Source organism: Musca domestica, unplaced genomic scaffold (assembly GCF_030504385.1).
Source record: "Musca domestica strain aabys unplaced genomic scaffold, Musca_domestica.polishedcontigs.V.1.1 13, whole genome shotgun sequence".
Taxonomy (NCBI): Eukaryota; Metazoa; Arthropoda; class Insecta; order Diptera; family Muscidae; genus Musca; species Musca domestica.
Genome location: NW_026712172.1, coordinates 5,850,072 through 5,875,972, shown reverse-complemented (window position 1 = coordinate 5,875,972; position 25,901 = coordinate 5,850,072). Strand labels below are relative to the sequence as shown.

The following is a 25,901-nucleotide window of genomic DNA, read 5'->3' as shown; positions in this document are numbered from 1 at the left end:
TTAAGCATACTCACATTTCTTTTTCACGTTTTCACGTCTATTTATCAGTCCTGCTGCACTTAATTGTGTTCTCTTATTATTGTATGCGTCAAACAATTTACCCTTTGCCAAATGACCTTTTGTAAAGGGTACGTAATAAGTTTCTCTAACTTCCGATGGAAATACTTCTATTATTGATCGGGAAAGTTGTAACAAATCATCTTTATATAAACTGCAAATTGAAAAAGAATCTCTGAATATAAACAAATTGTTAAGTGTTTAGGATTTACATACCGTCTATTCACATTTTGGCTCAGGATATTTGACACTATACTCTTTGCTATAATTGTTCTATCCTTATTTTGCAGACTATTACATTGCAATAATTGCTTAATTTCAGGATATTCTTTTATTTCCTTCGGGAATAAAAAGGGGTTAATAATGACTGAAAAGATTTTAAATTAAGAAACATTTTTACATACCTCCGTTGATGGAACAGAAGGATAAGCATTTTTGTCAATAAAAATATTCCCCTGGCTTTGGTTAAAAATATCATCGGTTATACATGTTAAAGTTCTAATAACCTGAGGCTGTGTACTTCCAAATATTATATTTTGTGAACTGGAAGCCTGTGATTCCAATTCATCATTCGAGTCTGAGGTGGAATAAGAAGAATTATCATCTACAACGAAAATTAGTTTAGAAATTACACATTATATTTACATACATATACAGTGGTGGTCACCTAATTAGAACATGAACTGTGGTGAACATTCTTTGAAGTATTTTTTAAAATAATATAATTCTGAACACTTAGATATACTGCACTTAAGAGGTTTAGTGTGAAAATAGAAAATTATTTTATTCAATTTTTAATAAATAAAAGTTTTTATAAAATAACGTGGAAATATTTACGTTACTGCTTTTTTTGAAAATAGTTTACAGATGAAAAAAAAATTAGTATATCTAAGAGCTCAGAATTATTATTTTTTTTAAACACTTCAAAAAATGCTTACCACAGTTCATGTTCTAATTACGTGACCACAACTTTAAATATATTTAATTTGTGGATACTCACTTATTAAATTTACGTCCAATATAAAATCCGTTGACGATAGATACTGTTCCACCAAATCGGTGAATATGTTTGGTTTTATTAAAAATTTCTTGTTAAAAATTTGAACTTCTTCAGTTGATGGAATATTATAGGTTTCCTTTACTATAATAAATAAAGATGGTTAAATATTTTATTAAAAATTATTTAATAATAAAATAATATGTCAATTTTAAAAATCACATCAATGTCCACGAACCTTCAATGTTCCCAATATTCACGTTCAATTTTGCACTAAAAAAATTTTCCCCAAAACGATAATCTCTTTACTTCTCTCTATGCTTTGTTTGTTTTGTGTGTTCAACCACCCAACCTTTTCATGATGAGATGATTCACACAAAACAAACAAACAAAAACATGAAATGTGTTAAAGCGTATGACTGAACATTTTTCTGTTCTTTTTTTTGAGTATTGCACTTTTATATGAGATGTATAAAACAAATAATTAACATAATTCTTTAAATTGTTTATAGAGTTTTTCACTTAATATTTTTTATTAGTCACTGCATGATTAATTAGAACTTTCACAATATTAACACTTTTTATACATCTTTTACCTTTATTTATAAACAAATCGTAGTCATTAATTCCATCAAAAACCACTGAAACTATTTCTTTTTGTTTTGGAATGTTGTTTTCAACAATTTACGTGAATTCATTTTTTTCTTTTTTTGTGATCCGTCTTCTCTGAATGCCAAACAAAAACTAGCGAGAGGCAGTGAATGCAGAAGCTAATGCAAATGCTCCGAAATATAACGGGATCACAACACTCAACACAAAATATTGCAAACTTTAACAATACATATTTTCAATCCAAAACAAGATATTGTAATTTTTTAAAATACATATTTTAAAATTGGACAATATATATTCTTAGTTTGAAAATATATATTGTTAAATTTGAAAATATGTATTGTTAAATTTGAAAATATGTATTGTTAAAATTGAAAATATATATTGTTAAAATTGAAAATATGTATTTTCGAACTAAACAAATATATATTAAAAAGTGCACATGTTTTGAATTTTCTGAAAACACGTGTTTTATATATTTTCAATGTTGTACTTTTCCTTGAAGCTAATTGTATTACAGTGACTTAGTTACATATATGTACTTTTAATTATTTTTTTCCATTAAATAGAACTTTTACTTTTCTTTTTCAGAAAAAGTCACATTCAAAATAGTTGTAAGCGAACGCGAAATAAACTCACTTTATTTTTATTGTATTTATAGAGAGCATGTGTCATTATTTTATGACTCTTTAATATTTATTGTATTAAGTAAAACTTTTAAATGTTCACTTTTATATCACTCTTAAATTTACGCACGTAGTACTTCTTCGAACTCTCCAATCAAACTAACATGTTTTGACACGCTCAGCTCTCAAGCGCATACAATTTACAATATTATTTTAAAATTCTACAAAATGTATTGTAAATTTATTAGCTACATGATTGTGAAGACTATTGGTATTGTAAATTATTTTTATCATATTACAAAAATTCGATTTAAATTTTGGAAATTATGGTTGCAGGGAACATAGTATTTTCAAATATGCAATTCACATGTTTGCTACAAACATATAAAAGTTGTGGCAACAATAGTTATGGTTTCTGCAACCATAGTGAAAAATATTTTTTCTCTGCGTGTATTTACCGGAATTATTTCAAACTACGTATTTGAAGTTCGAAATGGCTACTACAGCCTATGACAAAAATGTTTGTATGCAGGTCCACGTCTTCGTGTAGCCCCCATATAACGGTACCTCCCGATAGTCGGTATTTTGATGATTTCGGCAATATTATTCACCGGAATAGTTTCAAATTTCGTATTGGAAACATTTTTTATGCAGGTCCACATCTTCGTATAGCCTCCATATAACGGTACCTCCCATACATACGTATGGTCCCCATATAACGGTTTTCAATTAAATAGTAGTTTTCGGTTTTTTTTTTTTGAAAATTTCAAGTTTCCTCCAAATGGTGGAGAGTATTAAAAGTTCGGCCCACCCGAACTTAGCTTCTTTTTTACTTGTTCCTATCTTATCATTATAATATGATATATTTTTATATATTCTACGATTCTTCAAGTTTAGAAAAATATAAGAAATTATTGAATAGCTTTGAACCGTGAACTTTAAACACAAATTTGTTGCTCGCATGACCAATTTTCAAATTCATCGGAAATAGTAGTTAAATGAAAACTGCGAATCGCCTTGCAGTTACGGAGAGTTTCCGTAACTTTTGAGATAAAAGAATTTCCCAGGAAAAAAGAACATTTAAAAGACTTTTCCATTGCACAGAATTGTATTTGTCCATTCACTCATCAACCATTATCCTTTAAAAAAGTCAAGGTGTTCTCGTTAAAAAAGAATGATTCACAAAAAATGACGGGGGTAAATTTGGGTTCATGCACCCAAAAAGTGTGTCAGACACACACCATGGTTAGCAGCATCCAAAGAAATCAATGTTTTTTTTTTTCATTGTTCCCGTAAAAACACACACAAAAAAGGCGTACATAATCGTTAATTAGTCCCCAATATATTACAAACATTCTTTCATGTCACGAAAAATGTTACAAAAATCAAAAAAACTACAAAAAATCACTGATAATTCATTCAAATCAAGTGAAAAAATTTTAATGAACCACCCCAGAGTAAACATTATCACTCAGCAATGATCAACAATAACAGAAAAAAATGTCATCATAATCGACCCACCCTAACGATGAGGCTCACACTAATAGGCTGTGGGTCGTTTTACTGGTCCTAAAATTAGGGAACTCATTTTTTAGGTTTTTGTATACTTATTTTGCATTTTTCGTAACATTCGTTTTGAGTAGATACCAGGTATTAAAGATTCCTTGTGTGTTTTTGCATTTGGTTGCCCTTGGGCGTGTTTGTGTAGTTTAAATATTTCAATATAGAAACTTTAAGTGATTTTTTTATTTGCAAGACAAATATTCATTACAACGTTGCTTCACCCCACCTTGGAGCGCAGAGAACAATTCTGGTTGACATAATTTTGGTTTTCAAGTGGATTTTCACGTTTTTTTCCTGAAGAAACAACAAAAGTTAAATACGACAGTCACTGGAAATGGTGGTGGCTGGAAATGGCGGCATGTCAACAGTCACAGCGAAAGTGTGACTGTTGACATGTCCGAAAGCGACTATAGTTGGTGGTGGAAACGGGATCTCCCAGTGCAATAATTTATTAATGTCTGCCGTTTTGATTCGGTTCCACTTCAGTGTGTTTGTTTAATAAACTTTGAGATTAGAAATATTTATTCTTTGAAAATCATTTTTAATTTACATCAAGTAAGCAAAGGCTATAGTCATGCGGGGCCGACCATGTGATACCCTACTGCACTACAATATGTTGGAAGCCTCCATATGTCCAAATCCATTTTGGAAGATTTCGCTTTTGAAATTATGTCACGGAGTACTGCCCAGATGTTACCCTTAGCATTTTGACCAGGGACATTTGCCCAATATTTACGCACTCCATCGTGTTGTTAATTGTTGTGGTCCATTTTACAGCTAAATATAATCCAATGGTCATCCAAAATGCTAGAATTATTCCCGGTCCTTAACTCACATCTCAGGCGTGTCGATTTGATACAATTGTGTGATCAGGACATTTTTTCTGTTTTTGGTTCATTTGAACCCCTAAATATTTTGCGATTATCTCCAAAAGCAAGAGTATCTGCAAAGTTCGCCTTTTATGTATTTCGGATATCGCCTGTAAGTAATGTAGGTATTTTCCCACACAAAAGTAGTGGTCCATTTTACCCGCTGTCCCAAATTCTAACATCATGCGAGATTTCGTGTCCTTTGGTTTCTATTTGTGACCGTTATAACGGCTGCAAAATCAGGAAAATTTTTAGTTGTTGGTCCATTTCAACCCCTAAATATATTGCGGACATCTTTGAAAATAAAAGGGGTAGCACTTTTGAGTCTAACCCTACCCTTGTGGAAATTTTCGTGAGGATCGGAAGATAATTGCAATCTATAATAATAACGCCAACCTGTGGTGTAATGTGAAAAAATATTACAAAATATACACTTCAATATTATAAGTCAAATTGAAAAAATCGTATGCGATAAAAAATATGAAAAAATAAAAAAATGACACAAAATACTACAAAATCTATATTAATATCATTTTTGGCATCTTTTTATGCGATTTTTTTATGCCAAGAGGACATTCTGAATTGACAAAATTTGTCAAAATCGGTCCCGCCATTCTTGAGATATTAACATTCTAGCTAACATCGCCTTCCATTGCGTAGATACATTGTATATATTTCGCTATATATATCCTATATATTTACTATTGGTATCTACGTAACGGTGAAAATTGACCTGTTCTTCTATTTATGATTTCGCCGGGATTAAAAATATTCGCGGTTTATTGAAAAAATTTACTTTTATTTAACACAAATGTTATGGTCTATTTCACCCACTAAATATTGCCCGATGACTATCAAAATTGGAAGGCTTCTGCCCAGCCCAGAGCTCTAGCCCCCGCTAACTTCCGCTTCGATTGGTCTATAATTGCGACCTGTAGAGCAACTGCAAATTAGGAATTTTTTCAGTTTTTGGTCCATTTCAATTATGCGATCATCTCTAAAAGCAATAAGCAATGGCTACCCCCATTCTTAATTTCGTGAAGATCGGGACATAATTGCGACCTGTAGAGTGATTACAAATTAACATGGACAGACAGGCGGACGGACATACATAGCTAGATCGACTCAGCTCGGCGAGATAGGAAGATCCATATATACTTCCCTATGTGGGAAACCAATATTTCGAGGTGTTATATAATTTTTGGCCCAATCAAACTTATAACATAGTACTGTAGGCTATAAATATTATAAAGGACATATTTTTCATTTCATATTTTCATAGAACAAGAACCCAGCCCCAGATCTCTGGTTGGGAAAAATATGAGAAACATAAATGTTAAAAATTGTAACCTTTCGTGAGACATGTACTAGAAGGCGTTAGGCGATTTTTATTAATTATTCGTAAAAATATTGAGAGATGTAAAATTTGAAGAGCAACTGAGGGTTATTTCGCATTTTATGAGCGTTTTGCTATGTACAATTCTGACCCCTTTGTGGGGGATATACTAGAAGGAGTGTTCTAATATAAACCCTCTTCACAACAGATCTTGTCTGATTTTAATGAAAATGCCAAAAATGAATCGGATACTTATTTCGCATTTTATGAGCATTTCGGCTATTCAAAATGTCAACACTTTTTAGGGGGAGTTGCCAGATAGAGTGGACCGACATCCCATACTCACACCAGTTCTTGCGTTATTAAGAATATTGGGATCAGTGAAATGTTAAGACAATTAAACTCTTATTTTACATTTTATAAGAGTAATTACACCAAATTTTGGCCAAATTTTGTGGGACAGGTATTTTTTGGAGTTGGCCGCTAGTGTCCATTTTGCACATGCTTTGCCAAGTTTGAGCAAAATCGGTTCAACTTTTATTTTTTATGGGGCAAATTATTTTCTTTGAAAATTTTGACCCTTTGGTAGCAGACCGATTTTGCCCATCACCGAACTCGATCTAAGTTTTATTATAATATTACGAGGATTTGCAAAGTTGGAGCAAATTCGGATTATCCTTTCTCTTTCTGTGCAAAAAAAAAAAAAAAAATATATATATATATATATATATATATTGAAAATTTCGACCTTTTGTGGGGGAGGTACCAGAAGGAGTGGACCGATATTGCCCTTCTCCGAATTCTATCTAAGTTTGACAAAAATATTACGATGTACCAAGTTTGGACCAAATCGGATAATCCCTTCGAGAGTTATTGTACGCATCAGCCAGTCAGACAGACAGCCGGATAGGTGGTTGTACACCCCTAGATCGACTCCAACTGTCCTGAAATGGATTTGGTCCAAGGGTCTAATACCGTTATTTCGATGAGCACGTTTTAGCCGTATCAAATGATATACCCTTTGCACCCATATGGCTAAGGTTATAAAAAAGTTTCCAAGAGTTCCATATTATTTATCTTTATATACTCGAGAAGTGTTGTCGAATAGGAGATTTAGTTCGAATTCGGATATTAAGATTCTCCTCGAAGCCAATAAAAATCATAAGGGGTGCATGGAATGTCTCAATTATTTGAAAAAATGTGGAATATTTTTCAAAACAATTGGTGTAATATACTGTGAGCCAAAAATATATAAAACCAGTAAAGAAATTCTTTAAATCGAGCGGGCCGGCTTTATGATACCCTACACCATTTTGCATATTTAGTAGAGGTTCACATAACAATTAACAGTTTGTATGGGAGAATTAAATCATACAAGCTATGATTATTAAATATAATTTAAAGTTCAAATGACTAAACAAGCCGAAACATTTGTGTCTTTTCAATTCGGGCTTGTATTGGCCATTTGGTGCACAATTAACTTGAAATCGGATAAAGTTTATATGGAAGCTATATCTCGATAAAATTTGGCGAAGATATTTCTGAGCTGTATTTGATATATTTCCCTGAATATCGTTGTTATGGAGTGCATATTACTGCTGTGGGGAACATACAATAAATGGGATGAACAATATATATGGGAGCTATAGCTTTATCTGAACCAATCTTCACCAAATTTGACAAACTAACTTCTAGACTCAATTCGGTCATAAGCGCCAAATTCCATCCCATTTTGGCTATTATTACATGTTTGGTGCACAAAAAAGGCAAATCGGATAAAGATTTATATGGGAGCTATATCCAAATCTGACCCGATTTCAATAAAATTAAGCTTAGGTATTTCTGAGCTGTAGTCGATATATTTCCCCAAAGGTTGTAGTGCATATTAGGGCTGCGGAGGACAAAAATAACAAATCGGATGAACAATATATATGGGAGCTATAGCTATATCTGAACCGATTTCGATTTGGTCGTCTGTACAAAATTCCATTCTATTTCAACTGTTATTATACGTTTGGTGCACAATAAAAGGCAAATCGGATGAAGATATATATGAGAGCTATACATAAATTTTGACCGATTATTTCCAATTTCAATAGGGTTCGTCCTTGGGCCACACAAATAATTTGTGCAAAATTTCATCAGGATCTTATTGCCCGATCCTTTTTCCAGGATCTTATTGCACGACCTTTTTTATTGCAAAAATACACCGTCATTCGATTCTATGCAGATCATCAAAAGGAACTATGTGTCTATTTCGTTTCTTTTTGTCTGTTACAAACAAATGCACAAAAACATAATACCCTGACCTAATACGCGGCTTTTTTAAGCTATCCATATATATTTGTAAAAAAATCTTATAGTCCAATTCCATTGTCGCAGAGCTCAATACCAGTATTCATTTTACACACTAAAACACAATGATGCCCCCCAAATAATATATAGAACATTATTTTGAAAATAAATCTTGGGCTCTCATTTGGTTTCCCCTTTTATACCCTCTGCGCAGGGTATCCAGGGTATATTAGCTTTGTAATTTCTTTTGTAACTCCTCGAAATATTCATGTTAGACCCGACAAATTATATATTATTGATGAGCGTGTCTGTCTGTTGTAATTACGTTATATTTGGAACGAATTGAAAATACACCCATATTGGATAATGTGACAAAATACCGAATATCCGAAGGTGATGTTATATTCGCGCTACAGCAAAACGTGCTACGCAGTTATGTGAGGGCTATACGAATCGATATATCCCATTTTCAATACCAACCATCCTATACACAATACAAACCATTGTGCCAAATTTCAAAGCTCTACATCAAATAATGTGGATTGTATCGTGATTTAAACAGACAAAAAGACGGACAGCTGGACTTCGTTAAATAAACTTGGAATTTTATACTGATCATGATATATTCATGATCATATATGTAAATACACTTTATGGGGTCTACGACGAATTAAAGAGGTTTTAAAAACTGAATGACAAATTTGTTATGCTCTCCCTTCCAAGGTGGGGGTATAAAAAGCCTACTTGACACTGTCCATTTAACAGGACAACAGCAATTATTGCTGTAAAATTGTACATCTTGCACTGCAATCCTGCACATAATTACAAATTCGAGATTAATGTCTTGAATTTTCGTAAAAATAGTTTAGTGGTAGATATGAATATTTTCAGAAGCGATTTCTTGCTTTGCTAGATGAACGTCTTGATAACTTTTTACATTCCTAAGAAAATCAGTAAATTTAATAAGGTAGCAATTCAAGGTTGATGTAGCCATGTCCCCTTGTCTGTTGTAATCTCTTTAGTAATCAGACAGTGGCATAAACATAAATGTGTTAAACGCAGTAGCAGGCTTTATAAATAAAAGACGACCCTATATTATGTTGCTCTTTTTGCATTTTATGTTACACAAATGCTAATCGGTAACATATTCATAACAATGGTAGAGGTCTTTTACTCAACTTAGTCAATCGGATTAGAACACCGACTTAAACAATGAAATGAGACAGCCCTATGGCAAAACACTGCAAACAATTTAAATGCATTTATGCTAATTAAGAACAATGCAAACTGTGGTTAACAACAAAAGAAACCCTAATAATGTAATGAAGGTATGTATTAGTTAAAATATATTTCTACAGGTATATGAACACAATGAGGGAAAGTGTAGACAGACATGAAATAATTTTATATACAGTCTGTTGTTTTTAGTTTCTTGCTAAAATAAAAAAACAATCAATTGAGAACTAACACTCCGTCGATTTCATGAGCAACGGCCAGAACATTCCTAAGTGCTTTCGTTGCAGGTTCAACTTTTGCAAAATGATTATTATGAGCGTATTGGGATTTGATCAAATCTTCGCATCAGACAGCTCATGTTTCTAATCGACACATAATTTTTATCAATTATTGATGGGATCGACAACGTCTGGGCGTGTAAGCCGCATCATGTAAGAAGTTGTTAGAAACGTGATATCGACTCAGAGAATACTAATTTAAGGCAATCATGTGTGTTGGTGAGAGCAACATTACATCATGCATGTTTATGCAGGGGTAGGTGAAGGGAAGGGTCATGCCGACATTCATATAAAAAATTAATTGGTGTTTACATCACATCTGTGATTCTTTTTTGTGGTTCATTCCAATGTGGGATGTGAAGAGCAAAGAATCGAAAATCTTTCAAATATTCAATGAGCATTTCACCCCTGTTCAACATTCGTTAAAGGACCTCTTTGTAACTGTTGGGGAGTGAAGGTTTAGTTCGCATTTCAAACGTGAGCCAGTCTCTCCTCCTTGATGCCACATAAGTTTAGTTGGACATATGTATCGCATTATTACATTATTGTTGTTGTTATCAATTGTGATGTTTTTCATTTGAGAATTTCGTTGCTTTTGCATTCAACCTCAGGGGTATAATAAATAAAATTATCTAAATAATCATTGTCTGTCATAGTTGACTTCTTGTCGCTGGTGTCGTTGTCCTTCTTTGTAAATGTTATGGGATGTGTTTGTAGGTTTTGTATATTGTTGTTATCCTTCTCTGCCCTTTAGTGGTTAAATTTACATGCTTCCGAATTGTATTCTTTGCAATTCGCTGAAGTATTTTTAATTGATAATAATTAAAATTTAAAATTAAAGAATATATATTACCCAAGCCATGGAGAATGGGCTAAGTTGATATATCATTGATTGTACGTATATAAGAAATATAAAGATTTCAATTAATTTACGACAATGACAAATATATGCAGACGGAAATTCGCATCAGTGTGACTTAAAAACAAGTAAAAACCAGTAGAGAAAAGTCAAAAGTCGAGGGCGGTCGATTATAACATTTTTCTTTAGAGCAGCTATAGTTTGGTTTCTGAGGGAACTAAAATATGCGACCCATATCCAATTTTGAATCGATTTTCACTAAATATGACGGAGACATTTTATTTTTTTGTACCAAATAACATTGCTGTAGAGTGCATGAGAGGGATTATATTAAAAAATATATACCGGAGCCGAGTTTCACAAAATGGGAACGTACGTTCCGAAATTCACTCCATTTGGGCTGATATTAGCCATTATTTGAAATCGGATAAGGGATGTTTAGGAGCTTTATCTAAATCTTAGCCAATCTCAATTAAATTTGACACAGGTATTTCCGAGCTCTATAAGATATCTGGTACTAAATATCATTGTTGTCGAATTGATATTACGAATTTTAGGGAGTTACATACCGAATCGGATGTAATATATATATGGGAACTATGGCCATATCTAAACCGATTTTCTCCAAATTACCTACTTCTAGACTGAATCCGGTCGGGTGTACCAAAATTCACGACTTTTGGACAGATATTGGCCATTTGCTGCACTATTAACCCGAAATTCGACGAAGATATATGGGTGATATGTATTGAAAACTGAATCGATCTGTATCTGTATCTGATACCAAACATCATTCTTGTGGGATGCATATTAGAAATGTGGGGGACTTAAACACCAAATCGAGTGATACCTATAGCTATATCTGAACCGATTTTCTCCGAATTTGATATACTTATTTCCAGGATGAATTTGGTCGATTTTGCCTACATTAAGTTCATTTGGACTGATATTAGGCATTTGGTGCACAATTAACCTGATACCGGATAAATATATAATGGGAGCTATAGCTAAATCTGATCCGGTCATTAACAGTTTTAATAGGATTCGTCCTTGGGCCAAACAAATATTGTTTGCAAGACTTAATCTCAATCGAATAATAAATGCGACCTGCATTTTGTTCACAAAAATACGTGGACAGACGGAAAGACCGACTGACATGCATAAATCGACTCAAAAAGTGATTCTATGAAGATCCTCAAAAGAAACTATTGGTATATCTCGCTTTCTTATTCCTGTTACAAACAACTGCACAAGGACATAACACCTTTCCACTATGTGGGGTAGGCCGAACTTTTAAAATCCTCCGTCTTTGGGTAAAGTAAACATTTTTATACCCTCCGCCATGGTATGATCAGCATAAAATTATATGTCGATTTAACTATGTCCGTCCGTCTGTGGAAATCACTCTATCTTCCGAAAGAAGTGAAGTAAGTTGATAAAAATTTACTCAAATGTGTATTAGGTTTGCAGGACCATGGACCATTTAGGTCCACGTCTTCGTATAGCCCCCATATAAAGGTACACCCCCCGATATTTGGTATTTTGATGATTTCAGCGACATTAATTACCGGAACTATTTCAAATTTAGTATTTGGAGTTCGTAATGAAAACTACAGCCTAAAACAGAAAACTGTCTGTGCAGGCCCACGTCTTCGTATATAGTAATGGGTACTACCATGGTACAATGAATTTAAGGTAGGGCAGAACTAACATATAATTTTATTTTTTTTTTATTTTTCTGGCTTCTTCATTTGTTTATGTGTGTGTATTCTTTTCAATAATAAAAAATAAAATAAATAAAAATTGTTCAGAAAATATTCAAATTCGGGTGTTTTTTTAAAAATGCTTATTGCGACGTATGCATCGACAAAATCTACAGTTTTTGTCGCGAAATAAAGCTTAAGAGATATATAGAACATGATTTTGAAAAGAATTTTTGACCTTTCATTCAGTTTTCGCAGTTTTAAATTATTTATTCAAAATCAATGCAACAAGTTGTTTGTTTTTTTTTTTATTTTTTTGATAGTAATTCTGACATTACAAGGCAAACAGGTAGACCTCTATACTTGCAATTTTTTCAAAGTTAGCCTGCCTTGTATTCTGTCTGTTGTGAGAAACTACGCTCCGACAATAACTCACCTAGCCAATGGTATTAAAATTGTGTGCTGGGATACTACTGCTCATTTGCCCTACATTTTTTTGCGTTATATTTTGCATCACTATTTTGTTATCTCTTAATGGAAAATGTAACAGGAAATGTAACCAATCTGCTAATCCCAGTATTGTGTCAATCCGGCCACACATGCAGTGTTAGCGCAGAGGAAGCGTGCTGGACTCCGGGGCGTAAGGACCTGTGATCAATTCCCGGTTAGAACAAACTATTTTTATTTTGTAAAACTAAATATTTTTTTTTTACGATATTACGGTTTTGGATAAGAGGCGGAGCTATTAATTCCGAGCTATGTAGTAGTAACTAACGGTCCGTCTAAAGTATAAATTACGTGTGTATTGTCAATTAAATTCGCCGTAATATTGCATGTTGGTGGTGAAAATCAAATACCACGAATTTGGCACTCTCCTCAGTTGTAACAAATCGACAATCATTCTTTTGCTTCCTCGTTCTGATAGTGTGAACAACAATTAAGCGAAGAGAAAAAAAATACCAACTCATTTTTGCTTGTTTTAAACTTAACAAAAAGTGCATATAAATCCGTAAATATCAAAGAAATCCGGAAACTTTATGTAAAATTGGTTCCACAATTTGCTTGGAAACACAACTAAACTGTATTTCAAGGTATTTTTTAAGCGCTACAAATAAGCAGGATTGAAAAAACTAACAAAAAGTTATTTAAAAGGTTTCTCCAAAAAAAAAAAAAAAAAAGACCTCTGATTTTTTTCGATTGGTATCTCTTTTTTTATACCCTCCACCATGGGTAGGAGGGTATATTAACTTTGTCATTCCGTTTGTAACACCTCTAAATATTCGTCGTAGACCCCATAAAGTATATATATTCATAATCAGCATAAAATTCTAAGACGATTTAGCGATGTCCGTCTGTCTGTCTGTCTGATCGTCTGTCTGTCTGTCTGTTGAAATCACGATAGAGCCCACATTATTTGACGTAGACCTTTGAAATTTGGCACAAGTGTGTGTATTGTCCCTAGGATGGTTGGTATTGAAAATGAGATATATCGGTCCACGTTCTGGTATAGTCCCCATATAACGGTACCTTCCGATATTCGGTATTTTGATGATTTATGCCACATTTTTTCACGGATTTGTCTGAAAATTGGTATTTGTAGGTCACAACGGGTCCCTGAGCGTGTAGCAAAACATTGCATGTATAGGTCCACGTTCTGGTATAGTCCCCATATAACGGTACCTCCCGATATTCGGTATTTTGATGATTTATGCCACATTTTTTCACTGATTTGTGTAAAAGTTGGTATTTGCGGGTCATAATGGGTCCTAGCTCGTGTGGCGAAACATTGTAATTATAGGTGCACGTGTTGGTGTAGCCCCTATATAACGGTACCTCCCGATATTCGCATTTTAATGTTTTTTGCCACATTTTTTCTAATGTTCTTTTACCCTAGGGTGGAGGGTATTAAAAGTTTGGCCCGGCCGAACTTAATGTTTTTTTACTTGTTTTTTTTTTTTTGAAGTCCATCGACTTTACTAAACCAAAAGAGTAATAAATTAAAAACAAGGTAAGCAGTGGCGTACAAATTCTATGCAAGTTTGGTGTTAGACCAGTTATTTTATTTTTATAGATTTTCCACAATTGTCCTTATCCAGTTAACAAGATTTACCGCCAGTTGGAACATCATTTTCACCTTTTTTGCTTTGGACAATTTTTTCTACTATCTTAATTACTACCGACGGTAAAACCGTTTTTTCCTTGGAAATCTATCAACAGTTGGAAATTGTGTAAAACCGGCCATTGTGTAAGGCTACATGCCTTCAGCCAAGCTTTACGACCTGACATAGACAAATCCGATTTCTTAAAATAACTTCTCAACCGAGTGACGGAGTGTTCCGATGATTGAACCAAGGTCGTGGCTGTAAATACACAAAACCTATTTATAAAACACCGTGTCCAAACACCGGCGGTAGCCCAGGGCGTGGGAAGCTGGCTTTGTTCACCGTCTAGAAACCAGTAACGTGGGTTCGAATCCCACCTCCGGCAGTATTACAATTTGTATTTATAAAATTTGTGAAATCAAGTCAGATAAGTTCTTTTAAATTATTATATCATAATTTCTATGAATTTCTCCTGAACATATGCAATACATTTCAAATGATTAACTATTACTACTTCTAATCCTACAGAGAAAATAAGCATAAGTTCTACGAGGCCTCGTCGATCACACCAATGTAATGTATGTAGCTGTCCAGATCTTTAAGAAAACACAAAAACAAGAGAAAAACTCAAAAAATAAGAAATTCGATGTAAGTAAGTAAATTATAATCAATATTTGAAATATTTGCATATGGGTCCTTAAAAAAGGATGTATTCGAAGGATCAAATATTTCCGAAAACTTATAATTTCTATATTGTCCTTTAGACCATTTTTTTTGTCCCAAAAGGACCTTAAAATTTGTTTTTTTTTTTTTTGTAATTTTGGTATCACAATATATGTATCTCTCTCGAATACATCCACAAAATTAGTTAAGGTTAGGAAACATTTTTTTTCTTATCCAGTTTTAGTTTTTTTATGCATATTAAATTAACGAATTTAATAGCTGAATACATTTCGTTAACATTTATATATCTATTACAAAAAAAAAAAAATTATGGAATATATTTATGATTTATGAAATATCCTAGATATACATTTTTCATCCATCTGATTCGTTTAAAGACAAGTTGTCTTTAATCTAGTACATATTTATAAATCATAATACAAAAATAGCTTTAAAGAAATTAGTTTTAAATCATTACATTTAAAGCAAATGAATTTCAAAAGGTATAACCACTTCTGTTATATATATTTTATATTTTCTTGAATTATTTAATTTTCTAGAATCCCTTTAATGGCTTATATCTAAATACTCCTTGTAATAACAAGATGAATCTCTAAACCATAATCAGTTTTCTTACTGTGGTGAGGTAGTTTGAAGGGAGGAAATTGCATTAGGGGTCCCAACAAAACATTATGCCATTGAGACCATGGAAGGGTTAAGAGGCACAAACTCCAAGAAACATCAGGAGTTTCTTTATACAAGTATCTAGATTGATTTTCCGACCGCTTTCCTTTATGATCTGGACCAACCGGGGTACAATAGTTGGCCAGAAAACCAGTGCATCCAAATTTAATTTTTTTTTTTTTTTTTTTTTGTTATATCTCGGGAGTTTACAATAAAATATTTTTTTGTTTATGTCCGAAGGATATTGTTTGAGATCAATAACAGACACGAACCCCCCCATACACGACTGTTAGCTAGCGAATTAAAGGCTCCCAGTCTGATTGTTTTCGAACTAGTTATCAATACCTTACTACTAAATATCCTTTCTGTTCATTTGATAAGACTCAAGCCAAGGATTGAATATCCTTACAAAGTATCAATGAGAGTCGAGATTGGACATTGCATAAATAGAATGGCGCCCAACGTGGGGCGAAAAAAATCGAATCCTTTAAGGAATTTATTATCCTTTGTTATAGCGAAATAGCATTCTTTAATAAGAATTCAAGTTCATATAAAAATGTGTTTGCATTATCCTTAAAGAGCGAATTGTCCCATACATCCTCCGTCCTAACTTTCCTTAACAAATATTTTTATTAAAATTTCTTTTCCGTCATGGCCAGAGTACGGAATAATTGTTAAAGGCTCTCAGGATTATCAGTTTTCTGATGGTTTCGGAAATTTCTGACCGGGATGTCCCTTTTTCAATCTTTTCTGTACCTGTATAAATGAGGTCAAAGTAGTTTTGTTAAAAGTACTTCAAGTAAATTACCGGCTTATAGATTTTCCTTTCTACAAGACTTAGTTATCATCATCCTGATTTTATTCTGGATACACTTTGGTTTTGCTGGGGCGAATCCAAGTCCGAAAATATCAGTTCGAGGATCTGTAGAATGATGGTTTGTCTTATAGTTAGCAGTCTATAATCCTATAATTACTCCATAGCCCAGTTTGATATTATTTCTTAATCAATTCTTAGATACCCAGCAGTATTTTCCTCACTATTGCCTCACCACAAAAGTAAGAAACGTGTGGTTATATATTATTTTTGTTTTGAATTTTTAATCTATTTTCGTAAAGAAAATATATTTTCATTTCTGTTTTTTTATTATTTTTAAACTTTAAAATGTCGATACTCAGAAGTCCTATGCCGAATCCTAATTTGGAGTGTGGAACCTCCGTTGATGAGAATTTGAACTGTCATTATTGCCAAGGCGCGATAAATTCGCAAATTCAAGAGTGTTGTATTATTGACATTTGTCAACATATTTTCCATCGTTCTTGCATAGAACTAGCTTTAGCTAATTCTTCACAGTGTCCTTTGTGTAAGGAGACATTTGAACTATCAAATCTGAGAAAGTATCCTATTAATTGTGTTGAATCCAATGAGATGTCAACCCAGACAGGAATCATAAAAAAATCTCGCCCAGCTTATCGTGGGAAAGGTCGTGGTACGGCGACTAATCGCCCAATGACGAGAAATTTGAGTCGGACATTACTCTCAGAAAACCTCAATGCTAGCAATAACTTGGATAATATGAACGAACTAATAGAAGATTCTACTTCTCAGATATTTTCCAATGACAACAACAATAATATTATGAATTTCTCAAATGCGGAGCAAAACCAACCAATACAAAATGCTCACATTCGAGATCCCAACACAAATAAATCCAATGAAATTGATTATTCTCAACTCAATCAAATTATTGAAAAAATATAATTAAAATTCTTCAAAATTTTAACATTGGAACTCAGTTTCAAACCAATACTTCCTCTGTTCCAAGAAACCTTAATTCAAGGAATGACAATTCTCGTGTGAATTTAAACCAGCAACCGAACTTTGATAATGAGAATCCCCTCAATATTTCTAAACCTTCTAGTTCTGAACCAAATTCACAGATTTTACGGCCAGATAGGGTAACTTTCATTATCCAGAACTGGAATTTACAATTTGATGGTTCCAGCAGTGGGCTATCTGTTGATGAATTTCTTTATCGGATCAAGACTCTAACTAAAGAACATTTGAATGACAACTTTACTTATATTTGTAAGAATTTACCCATAATTTTAACAGGCAAAGCTAAAGAATGGTACTGGAGGTACCACAAAAATGTGGATTCCATTCAATGGAATGAATTCTGTGGCGCTTTACGCTGTCAGTTTAAAGATCTTAGATCCAATTTTGATCTTATGGAAGCTATTCGAGGAAGAAAGATGCGACCAGGCGAATCTTTTGATTCATTTTATGATGCTATATGTTTAATAGCTGACAAACTTCGACAGCCAATTCCCGAAGAGGAATTAGTAGAAATTCTTGTACGAAATCTGAGGCCAGATATTCGTCACGAACTTCTGTATGTCCCAATTTTATTTATTTATTTATTTATTTATTTATTTATTACAAATTTAACTTATAACTAAAAAAATTACAAGCTAAATATACAGAAAAGGATATGGCCTGACATCTAAGGTCTTAAGTCAAATGGAACATTAATGGGTATAAAGTTAATTACATTGTTAAAACATCTTAATCAGATTTGTTGTTTTAAGGAAGTTTATCAAATCCGAAACATGTTTATCCTGAAGGAAACTCAAAGTAGATGTTGGTGCAATATTTTTAAAAATAGTCCTTCGAACAGTCTCAAAAAATGAGCAATTATCCAATAAATGTTCGATCGAAACATATTCGATATTGCAAAATGAACACGTTGGTGGAATTGTCTTGTCCATATAATGTCCGTGAGTAATTCTTGTATGACCTAATCTGAGCCGAATCAGTTTGGTAATATCGACTTTATCTAAGTTTTGAAAATTATTATATTTTAGGTAGTCAAATATTGTATTTTTTCCCTCATTTACCTTTTATAATATTCAGATGTTTTTGTAAATCCTTGTAATAAAGTTGTATTCATATCTATTTTTAAGAGTTTTTTAACATCTCTAAAATTAAAATTGTCAACAGTTGTTAAAGGTGAATTTAGAGCATTTTTTGCCGTTTGGTCAGCAAATTCATTACCGTTGATACCGCAATGACTAGGTATCCACATAATCTTTATTAAAGGGGCATAATTTATAAGACTACTTCTGATGTGTTTAGGGTAATAGTCATTATTGTTTTTATTCTTTATGGCTTTCAATGAAGCTAACGAGTCTGTACAAATGATATATTCTTCTTTTTTCTTTTTGACATAATCAATAGCATAATAAATTGCAATTATTTCGGCAGAAAAAACTGACGAGAAATGATGTGGCAAAAAAGCATTGTATAAAACAGTATTATCTGTAGTTATAGCAAAAGCAGTAATATCGTCCTTTTTCGATCCATCAGTATAGATGAATTTAAAGTTTTTAAATCTGTTTTTAATTTCTCGAAAAGCTTGAATGAACATTTCTTTAGGGGTTGATATTTTGTTACACAGGCTAAGTTCATCTATTATGGATTCATTTAAGTATTTTAAATAATTGTTGGAGCTTGGTAATTTTATAAACTTTAAAGGTAAGTCGTTTTTTCTGCTAAAATCAATTATTCTTTTGTTTGTAGATATTATTCTATTTTCTCTTTTTCTTTTAAGGCACTTTTTGATGGAGTTAGAGTTAGGGGTTTCCCCGCTGAATATTATATTTTTGTAGAGACGTTTAATAGCATTGTCTCGGATATCTTCTAAAGTGGGAGATTTTGTTTCGAAAAGCATATTATTAATGGGAGTTGTACGAAAAGCTTTTAATGCGATTCTGATTGCGCTATTATACAAAGTTTTAATTTTATTTAAGTTTTGTTTTGAAGAAAACCCGTATATGTATATTCCGTATTCAATTTTACCGATTATTAAGGATCTAATTACTGAGAGTATGGTACAAATATTGGATTTAAATTTATTACAGCTTAAACATTTTATAATATCAAGTCGTTTGGGTAATGATGTCAAGAGGTATTCAATATGGGAAGTCCACGTATATCTTGAGTTGAAATAAACTCCAAGAATTTTCATCGATTCTGCTGTTGGTATTGCACATTCACCTATATTAATTGACATTTTACAATCCTTTTTTCGACTAATGTGCAGATGTTTGCACTTAGTTACCGATAACGATGCACCTGAATAGTGAGACCATTGATTTATATTGCGGATAATTGGGCTTAAATCCCATTCGTGAGCATTCCGAGGAAACTGTTTTAGAATAATGAAATCATCTGCATATGCACAAAACTTTATGTCTTTGAAATTATATAGAACATTACATAGTTTGTTGTATGAAATAAGGAATAATAAAACTGAAAATGGTGATCCTTGTGGGATTCCATTATAAAGAGGAAATAATTTTGAAACATTGTTATTAACTATAACCTTTATTTGTCTATTTTTCATAAAATTAAAAACATATGAAATTATAGAGGGACCTAGTTTCCATGATTTTAATTGATCAATAATGGCATGTACGCCTATTTTGTCATAAGCTTTAGAAAAGTCCAGTGAAATTAGTGATATATGATTCCTCTTTGATATGGAATCTGTTATTAGGTTATCTACATAAAGAAGATTATCTATAACAGATCTTCCCGGCATAAATCCAATTTGTTGACTACAAAGAATTTTATTTGTCTCTGTAAACCACCTGAGTCTATTCGCAATGATTTTATCTAAGATCTTAGAGAAACAGCAGTTGAGAGAAATTGGTCGGTAAGATTTCAATAATGTTTTATCGGTTTGAGGTTTTGGGATAGGTACAACAACACTTATTTTATAGGACTGCGGAATATTATTTCTAAAAATATTATTGAATAGGATTAAGAGTCGATTCTTAATTTCGTTTGGCATCTTTGAAATCATTTCGTAGTTAATGCGATCTTCTCCAGGTGTTTTACCCTTAAGCGAATTTAAGACAGAATTAAGTTCAAACAATGAAATGGGTTCCTCTATACTTATAGCCGAATTAGAAGGAATATAGTTGGAAGTAGGATTAGTTCTAGCTTTACTTTGTCTGAATTCTGTAGAAAAATTATCATCTTTAGAATCTTTAGACCAATATTCGGCGAAAGCATTTGCAATGTCATCCTTTTGCACTATTCTAAAATCAGTGTCACATTTTCTTATACAGTGTACATCGTGATTATTATTTAATCCATTAAATCGTCTTATATTGCTCCATATTTTTGAAACTGGAGTTAAGGGATTTATTTCAGCTGTGAATTTATTTATGCTAGACTGTTTTGATAGTTTTATCTCTCTTTTAAATATTGCATTTGATCTCTTAAACTCAATTAAATTTTCTGTTGTCATGTTACGATTGAAACTGTTCCATTTTTTATTTCGTTCCTTTTTCAGAGTCTCTAATTTTCTATTCCACCAGGGAACAGTCTTTTGTTTTCGGTTTGTTATCAAGGGAATAGATTCATTCGCAGCTTGATGTACGATTTTTCTCAAATTTGCTGATTCTTTATTGACATCTTTACTGATAGGTCGAGTACTGCTGTAATGTATGAGGCGATCTCTGAATTTGGTCCAATCTGCTTTTTTAATGTCAAATTTTGGGGGTAATTTAACGCTACCAAATGAGTTTTTAGGAAATAAAGTTATATATACAGGGAAATGGTCACTACCATGGAGGTCTTCAAATACCTTCCAATGAGAGCCAATGGCTAGTTCAGGAGATGCAAATGATAAATCAATGTGTGAGAAAGAATTATGTGTTGAAAAATGAGTGGGGGAGCCGTCATTTAGAAGAATTAAATTAGATTGATTAAAAAATTTTGCAAGCGTTTTACCTCTACCATTGCTGTATATTGAACCCCACTGCTTATGCCAACTATTAAAGTCGCCTACAAAAATAACATTGGAGTGGTAATGTTTTCAACGGTTTTTACTAACTGATCTAAACTGAATTTTACACTTGGGGATATATAGGTTGATACAATTGTAAAATTAATTTTTGATGAAATGTTTGCCGAAATAATATCAAATTCGTTCCCATTCATGTTTACACTATGTTGAATTGTTTTATGAATTAACAGGGCTGAACCACCGTATGAGTTTTCAGTGTTATTCACATTGTAGATGTTGTAATTAATAGGAATTGGAATATGTTGAATCGAACATAAATGGGTCTCTTGCAATGCTATTATATGCGGAGTATGATCTTTGATTAATAAGAGCAATTCATTGTAATTATTTATGTATCCCTTAATGTTCCATTGGATTATTTTTAAAGACATAATTATAAAAGAAAGAGAAATATTATAAAAGGGTAAAGAGAACTAAATATTAAGATTGCTCTGAAAGAAAATTATATACAAATATTTAAAAATCATCATCTACAATATTTACATCATTATTATTTGTTATATCAATATTCTTCTTTTTACTTTTTAATTGACGTTTTAAACGATTAGAAATTTTTCTAGGTAAAATTTTAACATTTTTATTAGATTTTAAATTAAGAGAACTTGTTTTCTTGCACGGAATATTACCATCATCCATTAAAGAGTAATCTGAGCATACATCTTTCTCTTGTTGGTTGTTGAGGGAGGATGAGTGCATAAGAGAATTATTCTCATCCGCTGATTGTAAAGTATAATGGTTTTCGTATGCTTGATCCAAACTGGTGTTTTGTGGAGACATTTGTTGTGACGTGTCTGGTGAGGAATTTGAGTTACAGTTATCAGCTATTTCTCTTTCTATGATTGGAATTTGAGTAAGGGGAGGGGAATCGTGGAGGGAAGTGTTATTGTTTACATCTTCTTTTTGTTGAATAATTTGAGCAAAAGTGTTGAACGAGTTGTAATTTGTTGTTGTACTTTGTGAAGGTAATTTTGAGGAATGGCATGTTCTTTGATTAAGTATTTGACGGGCTGTTTTTAAATCTACTTTTTGAATGGTTTTTATAGCTTGTATCTCTTTTTCTCTTATGTAAATAGGGCACTTCTTATCGAGTGAGTTATGAAGGGTGTCATCCAATTTGTAAATTTTACAGTTTGTGCAAATTGTTGTTAGAGTACATTTTTCGTTTTTTTCGATGTCAATGTGGTGTGTATAACCACAGTTTACGCATTTTTTGGTGTCTCGGCAGAATTTAGTGGGATGACCAATCATTTCTTCGTTCGCCCTTCTTTGAATTTTTCTAACTTCAATGACGTTAAAGATTTTTAATTCATTTAATATTTCTTCTTCTGGTACTCCAATTATTTCTTTTGTGAAAATAACTCCTTTGGAGTTATTTAGGAAGTTATGTTCGGTAACATCTACGACAATCGTTTGTGAAATTTTGGTTAATTGGACCAATTTTTTGGCTTGATCAACATTTTTGGTTTTAATTAATACAAATCCACTCCTAGTTTTCTTACATAATTCCACTTCTCCGCCGCACGTTGAATCAATCACCTTTTTTAGTAGAAATGGAGAGACTTTCTGTAAGTCTCCACCAAATTTTCTCTTCATGACAAGAAACTTTGAACCTGGGGTTTTGTTTTTAAGTTCTCTCTCCTTACTAAATGATATTGGAGACTCGTCTCCATTTGCTTCACAAAACATTTTTTCTGTGTTACAGTTATATCGTAGAAATAAGTTTTTTTTTTGTTTATTTAACAGAAATTATTATAGATTTTTTCTTGGAAATACTTCAGAACTATTAAAAAACTTATATTATTATTGTTTTCGATCGTCTACTTTTATTAACTTTAAGGGTATTTAATGATTTAAACAGAATCACCTTAATTAGCTTAACGTTTTCAAATATGCAACCGATCAAACGTTCGAGCAAGACTGATGTCCCAATTTTAACAATTCCTCATCTCAGGAAACTGGTACAAATGAGAGAAAACTTAATGAATGAGGATTACTATAGAAAAAATTCAAGCCACAAATATCAATTTTCTAATACAACCTCAAAAGCTCAAAGAAATATTGCCGAACTACAATCGGACGGAATAGTTTCTGACGAACCAAATAAGGATGTTTGTATAGATGCCCTCAATAAAGAGCCATATGTTTTGAAATGTTGGAACTGCGATGAAATCGGTCATTGTTGGGACGATTGTCTCAAGGATCGAAAAGTATTTTGCTATGGATGTGGTTCTAAAAATATATACAAACCACAATGTGTGAAATGTGCTAAGAGAAAAGTCTCTATGCAGTCAAAAAACTCCTTACGACTAAACCAGAACAGCAATATTCCTTAAAAGTTCAAGTCGCACCTGAACCCTCTCCAAGTAAATACCCCATAGCTAATATCACTATACTTAAACCAGATATAAATCAAGAAAAAACTGTTCATAAATATCTCTACCCAATTCGTCCATATCATGAAAGATATCAAACCTATCTTGAGAAACGCAACCAAATTTTTTCTGTATCAAAACCTTTAACCACAAAATCTAAGCGTCCAAAAAGGTCCACTTGTCGGCTTCGACTTTATTTTCGACGAAGAAAACAATCCTTAAAATACGTCATTTCTACTATAGTCAATTCTCCGTCCGATAAAAGGTTGTATGCCAAAGTGAAATTCCTTAATTTTACTGAATATGGTCTATTAGATACGGGTGCTAATATCTCCTGCATAGGATCTGATTTAGCCTCACAGGACTTTTCAAGTTATCCCCAATATATCCCAGGAAAAACAGCGGTCAGGACTGCAGATGGATCCATTCAAAAAACACTAGGATATTTGAGTGTTGATATGCATTTTCGTGGAGAATTTCACAAATTGAAATTATTAATAGTGCCCTCCATAACACAACGCCTGATACTTGGTCTAGATTTTTGGAAATCCTTCGCATTGGCCCCTGACGTATTTGATAATTCTATTACTAGCAATCCGTCGGATAGGCCTTGCCAACTGCCTGATGTCTTATCTGTAGAATCTACGGGCGTCTTGTTCGATAATACTCTAGAGTCCTCTTACTCCAAATCTGAATTAATTCCAAATTCCGATGTTAAATATCCTTTAAACTCCAATCAACAGGTGCAATTGAAAACAATCATAGAACTTTTTCCAAGTTTTACCCAGCAAGGTCTAGGTAGAACCTCTTATTTGCAACATAATATCGACATAGGTGACGCCAAGCCCGTTAAACAGCGATTTTATCCGGTTTCTCCGGCTGTAGAGCATTTAATGTATCAGGAGATCGACCGTATATTGTCGCTTGGAGTCATAGAGCCTTCTAAATCTGCATGGTCGTCACCTATGCGACTAGTCGTAAAGCCCAATAAAATTCGCTTATGTTTAGATGCGAGAAAATTGAATCAAGTCACCAGGAAGGATGCGTATCCGCTTCCCAGTATTGAGGGTATATTTGCGAGGTTGCCTAAGGCAAATATTATAACCAAACTGGACTTAAAAGATGCCTACTGGCAGATTGGCCTGTCAGAGGAGTCCAAGGCACTTACAGCTTTCACAGTGCCCGGAAGGCCACTGTATCAGTTTGTAGTGATGCCTTTCGGGCTCTGCACAGCCCCTCAGACAATGTGCCGGCTTGTAGACATGATTATTCCGCCAGACCTTAGATTTTGTGTATTCGGATATGTAGATGACATCGTTATTGTTTCTGAAGACTTTAACAGTCATTTAGCCATATTAGTTCGTCTGTCCCAAGAATTTCGAAAAGCCAATCTAACCCTAAATATTGAAAAGTCACAATTTTGTGTAACCAGAACAAAATATTTGGGTTATGTTATAGGGGATGGGGGTATTCAAACGGACCCTGAAAAGGTAGATTCGATTGCCAACTGGCCTGTACCCAAAAATGTAAAGCAGATCAGAGGATTTTTAGGCCTAGCCAGCTGGTATAGGAGGTTTATTGAGAACTTTTCCTCTATCACATTTCCCATCACTGAAACTTTGTCATCAAAAAAGAAATTCCATTGGACTCCTGAAGCTCACAATTCCTTTCAGACCATCAAAAACCTATTAACCACTGCACCTGTTTTGTCAAACCCTGACTTCACGCGAAAATTCTACTTGCATTGTGACACTTCAGACTATGGCATTG

The 25,901-nt window shown here is 33.1% G+C and overlaps 1 protein-coding gene across 1 annotated transcript; it reads right to left on the bottom strand.

Annotated features, from left to right (window-relative positions):
- LOC131800875 (uncharacterized) lies at window positions 1-25,477 on the bottom strand. Its single transcript, XM_059118729.1, has 6 exons — window positions 25,300-25,477; window positions 22,386-22,550; window positions 1,058-1,198; window positions 462-661; window positions 274-395; window positions 1-211 (listed from the first exon to the last, which is right to left on the bottom strand). The coding sequence occupies exons 1-6, from the start codon at window positions 25,475-25,477 to the stop codon at window positions 1-3; spliced, it is 1,017 nt and encodes a 338-aa protein (XP_058974712.1).
- Between the last annotated feature and the right edge of the window lie 424 nt (window positions 25,478-25,901).

Excerpts from the sequence above, each read along its gene's own strand:
- LOC131800875 (XM_059118729.1), bottom strand. The coding sequence starts at position 25,477 with ATGACTGTTAAAGTCTTCAGAAACAATAACGATGTCATCTACATATCC. Across the intron at positions 1,199-22,385 it reads TTACTCTTTAATGGATGATG|TAAAGGAAACCTATAATATT; the intron begins GTAATATTCCGT and ends TATTTATTATAG. Across the intron at positions 396-461 it reads CTTCTGTTCCATCAACGGAG|GAAATAAAAGAATATCCTGA; the intron begins GTATGTAAAAAT and ends TTATTCCCGAAG.